At 41.6% G+C, this 10,159-nt stretch overlaps 2 protein-coding genes across 2 annotated transcripts in view; both read right to left on the bottom strand.

The window, feature by feature from the left end:
- LOC138966022 (uncharacterized) overlaps window positions 1-10,159 on the bottom strand; it is a 229,867-nt gene that overhangs the window by 212,619 nt on the left and 7,089 nt on the right. The gene's annotated exons all lie outside the window — the stretch shown is intronic.
- On the bottom strand, window positions 5,735-8,923 carry LOC138965968 (trichohyalin-like). The gene has a single exon (XM_070338052.1). It carries the CDS (start codon window positions 8,921-8,923, stop codon window positions 5,735-5,737), a length of 3,189 nt encoding a protein of 1,062 aa, XP_070194153.1.

The following is a 10,159-nucleotide window of genomic DNA, read 5'->3' as shown; positions in this document are numbered from 1 at the left end:
AAGACATTTATCAAAAAAATGAAAAAAACGTTCGGGGATTTCATACCCAGGAACTCTCATGTCAAATTTCATAAAGATCGGTCCAGTAGTTTAGTCTGAATCGCTCTACACACACACACAGACACACACACAGACACACACACAGACACACGCACATACACCATACCCTCGTTTCGATTCCCCCTCGATGTTAAAATATTTAGTCAAAACTTGACTAAAAATAAAAAGGAGGGCGTCTTAAAATGGAGGTGAATAATAAATTGAGAGAGGTTATGAACAGAAAACATGATCAAAACAGGCCATGACAGGGGGAAGTCTCAGGCTGGGCGGACTTAACAAGCGGGTTCCACTGTGGTCGCATCAGTTTGCCTAATTCAAGTACATGTCCTCGAGATAAATAAGTAGCATGCATGTTATCTCCTCGTCATCGCCCATTCGTGGCATATTTCCTGCACAATTCGGACCACCCTAGTCTCATCCATATGTGTGCGTTGACGGAAGTTGACTTTACAGAGCAAATATGTTAATGATTCTGGGCGTCAGTCGTGATTAGAAAATAAGTGGTGTTGGCTAGTACAGGCGCTCTAATCCATTTTGTTACATTCAGTCAAGTTTTGACTAAATGTTTTAACATAGAGGGGGAATCGAGACGAGGGTCGTGGTGTATGTGTGTGTGTCTGTCTGTCTGTGCGTGTGTGTGTGTAGAGCGATTCAGACCAAACTACTGGACCGATCTTTATGAAATTTGACATGAGAGTTCCTGGGAATGATATTCCCGGACGTTTTTTTCTTTTTTTCGATAAATTCTTTTGATGACGTCATATCCGGCTTTTTGTAAAAGTTGAGGCGGCACTGTCACACCCTCATTTTTCAATCAAATTGATTGAAATGTTTGTATAGCAATCTTCGACAAAGGCCGGACTTCGGTATTGCATTTCAGCTTGGTGGCTTAAAAATTAATTAATGACTTTGGTCATTAAAAATCTGAAAATTGTAATAATTTTTTTTTTTTATATAAAACGATCCAAATTTACGTTCATCTTATTCTACATCATTTCCTGATTCCAAAAACATATAAATATGTTATATTTGGATTAAAAACAAGCTCTGAAAATTAAAAATATAAAAAATTATGATCAAAAATAAATTTCCGAAATCGATTTAAAAACAATTTCATCTTATTCCTTGTCGGTTCCTGATTCCAAAAACATATAGATAATTATGATATGTTTGGATTAAAAGCACGCTCAGAAAGTTAAAACGAAGAGAGGTACAGAAAAGCGTGCTATGCAGCACAGCGAAACCACAACCGCGCTGAACAGGCTCGTCAGTTTCACTCCGTTTTACACAAGCGGCGGACTACGGTCATTGTGAAAAAAATGCAGTGCGTTCAGTTTAATTCTGTGAGTTCCACAGCTTGACTAAATGTAGTAATTTCGCCTTACGCGACTTGTTGCTGTTGACCTTGCATGCTTTTCTTCTGCTTCTTCGTCTTCCCCTCAAAACCAGGGCCGAGGGGCACGAAGCGAAAGTGGGTGTCACCCAAGTGGGTGGGAGCCAGCCGCGGGGCCTGATTGGTTGAAATCACCACAAATCTCAGTGTCAACCTATCGGACCCCACGGCTGGCTCCCTCCCACTTAGGTGGTACCCACGTTCGCTTCGTGAACCGCAGCCCTGCTCTTGGTTTGAAATGCAAGGTCTTCTGCAAGTCTTACATAGTCCCTTCAGCGTTTCCTTGAGTCGCCACGTGTCATACCAAAGGAATTGTTAACCTGAACTTGCGCTTAAAAAAATCTGTTTGATACTGAGTCAGTCTTTGAAAGGATATTTCGTCCGCAATTAAAGGCTGACATGCACGGAAACATTTCTTGGCCGATTATCAAGAGTCATTGAAACTGTATTTTAACCGGCATCTGAAGACGGATTTGGACAATGCTACTTCAGTCGAGTGTCTGTCGAGCTATCTTAAAGATTATGCAAACCCACACTTGATCATTGGTTTTCCTCAACCACGATTAGTCTCGTCACGTTTTACTTTAGTCTCATGCGATGCACAAGGTAACAAAGACTTAATCATTGATTGCTAATGCCTTCTGAATGACTACCTCAGATCCGATCACTCTGCAGTTTTGTTCTCTCTGCCGACTCCCTTAAGCTTAACATCCCCCACACCAAACTCAAAACAGCAGGTAAACGTTCATTTTATTTCCAAGCACCTAGCCAATGGAACACACTACCTCTCCCCCTCCGTCAACAACAGTCCCTCGAATCATTCAAATCTGCACTCAAGACATTCCTTTTTTTCCAAATAATCCATGCATTCTACACTGCCCACCCCCATCCCACCCTGAATAACTGTACATATTTAATGGTTGATGGTGTGTGTGTGTTAGTGACTTTAAGTCTCCGTGTGTGTGTGTGTGTGTGTGTGTGTGTGTGTGTGTGTGTGTGTGTGTGAATGAGTGTATGTGCGCCTTGAGTCGCCTGTTGGTGAGATATGTGCGCGTTACAAATATTCGTATTATTATTATTATTATAATGCTGTTAACGCGAGCAATCCCGCAGTGGGGCACTGCGGTTATGAAATTAAAGGCCCCTCCTGTTTTTGGAACCGCAGGAGCTTTCTAGTTTGCTGTTAGGTAGATTTTTGGTTCCTCTTTCCTGTCATGCTCTCTTTTTCTTCATGAATTCTTTTCTTTTTTCTGCCTTCTTGCTCATTCACCTATATTTTTTCCAAAAATCTCTTCTCTTGCCGCTTGTCTCGCGATTCATGTATAGTTTAATCTGTTAGTGTTCTGATGTAAGTCCAGCAGTAGATAGGTTAAGCCTATTTTAACATACTGGAAACTGGTAATCTTCCAGTAGGTATTAATTTAGTTTTACTAAAGCCTGCTGGGACACAAGTAATGGGTTAGTGCATTTGTAAACAGGAATCGCTTGACAAGTGGCCCCCTTCATCCCCCCCTTCCTCGTCCTGATATGGCTCTGCGTAGTCGGCTGGACGTTAAACAACAAATAAACAAACAAACAAACAAACAAACGCGGGCAAGGAACATGCCGAATAGCGAAGTTTACTTTCCAAAATAATAATCTTCACGATGAACGTGTAAAGTGCAATTAGGTCAAGAATCATGTGGTGAGCAAGCTTTCAAAGATTAGATCATCGATAGCTCTCTTTTTTTTCAAAACAAACGAGGTAAATACCTGTATAATAGTTTAACTCTTAAATAATCTTTATAATGATCCTGTAAAATAAAGGTCAATCTTCATACGATGGGCAAGATCAGGGTCAGATCATTGTACTTAATTAGCACTTTTGACTAATATATGACATATTACACAAATCGCGATAGCCATTGTTATACGAGGTCGTGCTAGCCTGTCAAGACCTGTGTCAAGTGTCATATTTTGGTCAAAAATACAATTACATGTATCGATCTATCTTAGAATTCTTGTTATTTTTTGTGACTGATCGCGCACACTTTTGTAGTCTCGACCAGCCGCCTGAATGTGAGTTGAAGTCGGCCTCTGACGTCACATAGGCTAGCTTTAAACAGAAGGGAACTCCAATGTTCAATCAATACACTAATCACTTTTTTGTTGACAACGGGAACAAGGAAAATGCCTAATAGCGTAAGTCAAAAATAATCTTCATAATGAACCTGTGAAATACATGTAGGTCAATCTTCATGCGATGGGCAAGCTTACAAAGATTAGTCTATTAGACCATCCATTGTTTTTCTTTCTCTATTACATTTAAAGGAAATGTCGAGAGGCGAAAGTCGGAACATGAAACTGTAAAATACATGGGTCGAAGTTCATGCTATGTGCAAACTTACAAAGATGAGATCATCGATAGCTTTTTTTTTTTTAATAATAAAGAAGGAAAATGTCGAGTATCGTACGTAATTCCAAAACAATCCAACAAAACAAACCTGTAAAATGCATATAGGTCAATCTTCAAGCTTACAAAGATTAGATAATCGATACCTTATTTTTTTCAACACACACTGCAAGGAAAAGAGAAGAGTAATTCACGAGTAATATGCATAATAAAGCTGTAACGTGAATCTCGGTTCAAGCACACAATCTGAATAACTTTCTACCACCCTTTGTGCTCTTGCTCTGGCAATCTTCATGTTTACAATATGACAAGAGTTTACGGTGAAACCTCTGGTTTAACACCTTCAATTGAAGACTCCCTCTACATCAGTAAGACTCCCTCTACATCAGTAAGACTCCCTCTACATCAGTAAGACTCCCTCTACATCAGTAAGACTCCCTCTACATCAGTAAGACTCCCTCTACATCAGTAAGACTCCCTCTACATCAGTAAGACTCCCTCTACATAAGTAAGACCACATTTTCTCAGACTTTCTCTTCGTGGTGTTGGGAAATGTATCTCCGTTTTAAGACTGCCTCACTGCAAAGACTGCCTCACTGCAAACACTGCCTCACTGCAAACACTTATTTGTTCAGATGTTGGGTAAGGCCTGAAAGTAGAGGTAGGACTGTATTTTTAGGTTGTACTCGATCATCTCTCCATTCAGAGTGTCTTGACTGAAAGGGTGAACGATGAATGAATGACTGACTGACTGAATGAATCGATTAATGACGAAGTGAATGAGCAAGGATGAGTAAGATTGACAGTATTCAATAGCGCATGGTTATGAAACTCATTTTCCCGCTGAGTGACCTTAACTTGAATGTTTTTGTAATTAGGGTCATAAATCAGCAAATACTTCCGGAAGCTTGTATGCTGTTTGTATTGTCAACTGTTCAAACTGCTCACGGCCATTTTTTCGAATCAACGATTCACGAATCACTGACACATGCTAAATGTATCTGGGAGTTAGGGTTCGAATCGTTAGCATGAGTCTACCCCTTGTAAAAGTGATTAGATATTTTAAATCTTTTTTTTTTGTACGCTGTAAGTTCAAGCAGCAACACTTTTAAAGAAAATACACAGTAAGATTCACTTTTTTTTTTTTTTTTAGAATTCTCGCGATTCACTCTAATCCGTCTTCCGGGAAAAAAATGCAAACATTTTGGAAGTGAGACAGACGCTTGTGTTGTTGTCAAGTCCTAGGTTATTTATATCTTACGACAAACATGAAAAGTCCAAATTCGGCGTTTGATCGACACATCTCACCCCGGTTACTGAGGAAAGGATCGACACATCTCACCCCGGTTACTGAGGAAAGGATCGACACATCTCACCCCGGTTACTGAGGAAAGGATCGACACATCTCACCCCGGTTACTGAGGAAAAGAAAACAAAAGAGAACAACAAGAAGGCTGTACAAAACAACAAAGTCTTTCTGCCTGGCATCCGCTGCAGGAAATGATACACACAAAAGTGCACCTTGCGCCAAGAAAGAGTCCACGTCTGCCTGATCAAGACAATCACACTTTTTGTTAGAGGTGTGTGCTAGCAAACACAGTCATACCTTTTCTCTGGTGTCAATAATCGTGTTAGATAATCACCACAGTCCTATCCAGGCTAACAAACAGACAAACAAACAAACAAACAAACAGACAGACAGGCAAACAAACAGACAGACAGACAGACAGACACGCAGACAAGCAGACAGACAGACAGACAGACAGACAGACACACCAACAACCAATCAAACAAATACACTTTCATCCACCCCCCCCCTCCCAAATGCATCCTTTCTGACTTGTTTAGTCATACAATAAAGAATATGCCCTGTCTACTCGACAAACACACTAAATCAGTACATCAAAGGTATTCTTGCTGCACAGGATCCAGGCCGGGGGTAGACGTACAATACAGTGATTGACAGACACATGTTGGAGACCTTCATATCTCTTGGCTCTTGTTTGGCACTGTATCTCTTGGCACTGTATCTCTTGGCTCTTGTTTGGCACTGTATCTCTTGGCACTGTATCTCTTGGCTCTTGTTTGGCACTGTTTCTCTTGGCTCTTTGTTTGGCACTGTATCTCTTGGCTCTTGTTTGGCACTGTATCTCTTGGCACTGTATCTCTTGGCTCTTGTTTGGGTCTGTATCTCTTGGCTCTTGTTTGGCACTGTATCTCTTGGCTCTTGTTTGGCACTGTATCTTTTGGCTCTTGTTTGGCACTGTATCTCTTGGCAATGTATCTTTTGGCTCTTGTTTGGCACTGTATCTTTTGGCTCTTGTTTGGCACTGTATCTCTTGGCACTGTATCTCTTGGCTCTTGTTTGGCACTGTATCTCTTGGCACTGTATCTCTTGGCTCTTGTTTGGCACTGTATCTCTTGGCTCTTGTTTGGCTTTGTATCTCTTGGCTCTTGTTTGGCACTATATCTCTTGGCACTGTATCTTTTGGCTCTTGTTTGGCACTGTATCTCTTGGCTCTTGTTTGGCACTGTATCTCTTGGCTCTTGTTTGGCACTGTATCTCTTGGCTCTTGTTTGGCACTGTATCTCTTGGCTCTTGTTTGGCACTGTATCTCTTGGCACTGTATCTCTTGGCTCTTGTTTGGCACTGTATCTCTTGGCACTGTATCTCTTGGCTCTTGTTTGGCATTGTATCTCTTGGCACTGTGTCTCTTGGCTCTTGTTTGGCACTGTATCTCTTGGCACTGTAACTTTTGACACTGTATCTCTTGGCTCTTGTTTGGCACTGTATCTCTTGGCACTGTATCTCTTGGCTCTTGTTTGGCACTGTATCTTTTGGCTCTTGTTTGGCACTGTATCTCTTGGCTCTTGTTTGGCACTGTATCTTTTGGCTCTTGTTTGGCACTGTATCTCTTGGCTCTTGTTTGGCACTGTATCTTTTGGCTCTTGTTTGGCTTTGTATCTCTTGGCTCTTGTTTGGCTTTGTATCTCTTGGCTCTTGTTTGGCTTTGTGTCTCTTGGCTCTTGTTTGGCACTGTATCTCTTGGCTCTTGTTTGGCACTGTATCTTTTGGCTCTTGTTTGGCACTGTATCTCTTGGCTCTTGTTTGGCTTTGTATCTCTTGTCTCTTGTTTGGCTTTGTATCTCTTGGCTCTGTATCTCTTGGCTCTTGTTTGGCTTTGTATCTCTTGGCTCTTGTTTGGCACTGTATCCCTTGGCTCTTGTTTGGCACTGTATCTCTTGGCTCTTGTTTGGCACTGTATCTCTTGGCACTGTATCTCTTGGCTCTTGTTTGGCACTGTATCTCTTGGCTCTTGTTTGGCTTTGTATCTCTTGTCTCTTGTTTGGCACTGTATCTTTTGGCTCTTGTTTGGCACTGTATCTTTTGGCTCTTGTTTGGCACTGTATCTCTTGGCTCTTGTTTGGCACTGTATCTTTTGGCTCTTGTTTGGCACTGTATCTCTTGGCTCTTGTTTGGCACTGTATCTCTTGGCTCTTGTTTGGCACTGTATCTTTTGGCTCTTGTTTGGCACTGTATCTTTTGGCTCTTGTTTGGCTTTGTATCTCTTGGCTCTTGTTTGGCTTTGTATCTCTTGGCTCTTGTTTGGCACTGTATCTCTTGGCTCTTGTTTGGCACTGTATCTTTTGGCTCTTGTTTGGCACTGTATCTCTTGGCACTGTATCTCTTGGCTCGTGTTTGGCACTGTATCTCTTGGCTCTTGTTTGGCACTGTATCTTTTGGCTCTTGTTTGGCACTGTATCTCTTGGCTCTTGTTTGGCACTGTATCTCTTGGCTCTTGTTTGGCACTGTATCTTTTGGCTCTTGTTTGGCTTTGTATCTCTTGGCTCTTGTTTGGCACTGTATCTCTTGGCTCTTGTTTGGCACTGTATCTCTTGGCTCTTGTTTGGCACTGTATCTCTTGGCACTGTATCTCTTGGCTCTTGTTTGGCACTGTATCTCTTGGCACTGTATCTCTTGGCTCTTGTTTGGCACTGTATCTCTTGGCTCTTGTTTGGCACTGTATCTCTTGGCTCTTGTTTGGCACTGTATCTCTTGGCACTGTATCTCTTGGCACTGTATCTCTTGGCACTGTATCTCTTGGCTCTTGTTTGGCACTGTATCTCTTGGCACTGTATCTCTTGGCACTGTATCTCTTGGCACTGTATCTCTTGGCTCTTGTTTGGCACTGTATCTCTTGGCACTGTATCTCTTGGCTCTTGTTTGGCACTGTATCTCTTGGCTCTTGTTTGGCACTGTATCTCTTGGCTCTTGTTCGGCACTGTAGCTCTTGGCACTGTATCTCTTGGCACTGTGTCTGTTGGCTCTTGTTTGGCACTGTATCTCTTGGCACTGTATCTCTTGGCACTGTATCTCTTGGCTCTTGTTTGGCACTGTATCTCTTGGCACTGTGTCTGTTGGCTCTTGTTTGGCACTGTATCTCTTGGCACTGTATCTCTTGGCACTGTATCTCTTGGCTCTTGTTCGGCACTGTATCTCTTGGCTCTTGTTTGGCACTGTATCTCTTGGCTCTTGTTCGGCACTGTATCTCTTGGCTCTTGTTCGGCACTGTATCTCTTGGCTCTTGTTCGGCACTGTATCTCTTGGCTCTTGTTTGGCACTGTATCTCTTGGCACTGTATCTCTTGGCTCTTGTTTGGCACTGTATCTCTTGGCACTGTATCTCTTGGCTCTTCTTTGGCACTGTATCTCTTGGCACTGTATCTTTTGGCTCTTGTTTGGCACTGTATCTCTTGGCACTGTATCTTTTGGCTCTTGTTTGGCACTGTATCTCTTGGCACTGTATCTCTTGGCTCTTGTTCGGCACTGTATCTCTTGGCTCTTGTTTGGCACTGTATCTCTTGGCTCTTGTTCGGCACTGTATCTCTTGGCTCTTGTTTGGCACTGTATCTCTTGGCACTGTATCTCTTGGCTCTTGTTTGGCACTGTATCTCTTGGCTCCTGTATGTTTGGCACTGTATCTCTTGGCTCTTGTTTGGCACTGTATCTCTTGGAACTGTATCTCTTGTTCGGCACTGTAGCTCTTGGCACTGTATCTCTTGGCTCTTGTTTGGCATTGTATCTCTTGGCACTGTATCTCTTGGCACTGTATCTCTTGGCACTGTATTTCTTGGCTCTTGTTTGGCACTGTATCTCTTGGCACTGTATCTCTTGGCTCTTGTTTGGCACTGTATCTCTTGGCTCTTGTTTGGCTTTGTATCTCTTGGCTCTTGTTTGGCACTGTATCTCTTGGCTCGTGTTTGGCACTGTATCTGTACAAATCGATTGCGGCTTTTTGTTGTTGGTCTCAGTCAAAACCTATAGGCCTACCCCTAAAGTGTTTTCTGCAAGCCGAACACAAATAACATTTTTTACATTTAGTCAAGTTTTGACTAAATGTTTTAACATAGAGGGGGGAATCGAGACGAGGGTCGTGGTGTATGTGTGTGTGTGTGTCTGTCTGTCTGTGTGTGTGTGTAGAGCGATTCAGACTAAACTACTAGACCGATCTTTATGAAATTTGACATGAGAGTTCCTGGGTATGATATCCTCAGACATTTTTTTTCATTTTTTTGATAAATGTCTTTGATGACGTCATATCCGGCTTTTCGTGAAAGTTGAGGCGGCACTGTCACGCTCTCATTTTTCAACCAAATTGGTTGAAATTTTGGTCAAGTAATCTCCGACAAAGCCCGGACTTCGGTATTGCATTTCAGCTTGGTGGCTTAAAAATTAATTAATGACTTTGGTCATTAAAAATCTGAAAATTGTAAAAAAAAATTTTTTTTTATAAAACGATCCAAATTTACGTTCATCTTATTCTCCATCATTTGCTGATTCCAAAAACATATAAATATGTTATATTTGGATTAAAAACAAACTCTGAAAATTAAAAATATAAAAATTATGATCAAAATTAAATTTTCGAAATCAATTTAAAAACACTTTCATCTTATTCCTTGTCGGTTCCTGATTCCAAAAACATATACAGGGTGGGCCATAAAAAGTGTCCACATTTAATTTGTTAATATTTTTCCTGTAAAGTGATATTTTCTTTTCTGTTTCAGATAGAATTTGAGACAAGCATCTTAGAATTCTTTTAAAGCCTGAATGGATCGCATTCCAGTACAGGAAAGGACCAAAATCGTTGAACTTTACTTTGCTACCAATTCTGTGGTTCTCGCCCAGCGCGCTTTTCGGAGAGAGTTCCCTGGCACACACTGTCCATGTGCGAGAACTGTGAAGCGCCTCGTGGATAAACTGATTCGACCACTATGTCCTTTATTGTTATCTGCGAGACTACCAGTGTTCCT

The sequence above is a fragment of the Littorina saxatilis genome, linkage group LG5 (assembly GCF_037325665.1).
Source record: "Littorina saxatilis isolate snail1 linkage group LG5, US_GU_Lsax_2.0, whole genome shotgun sequence".
NCBI classification, from domain to species: domain Eukaryota; kingdom Metazoa; phylum Mollusca; class Gastropoda; order Littorinimorpha; family Littorinidae; genus Littorina; species Littorina saxatilis.
Note: the sequence above shows the minus strand (reverse complement) of the source record. Positions and strands in the feature narration are given on the sequence as shown.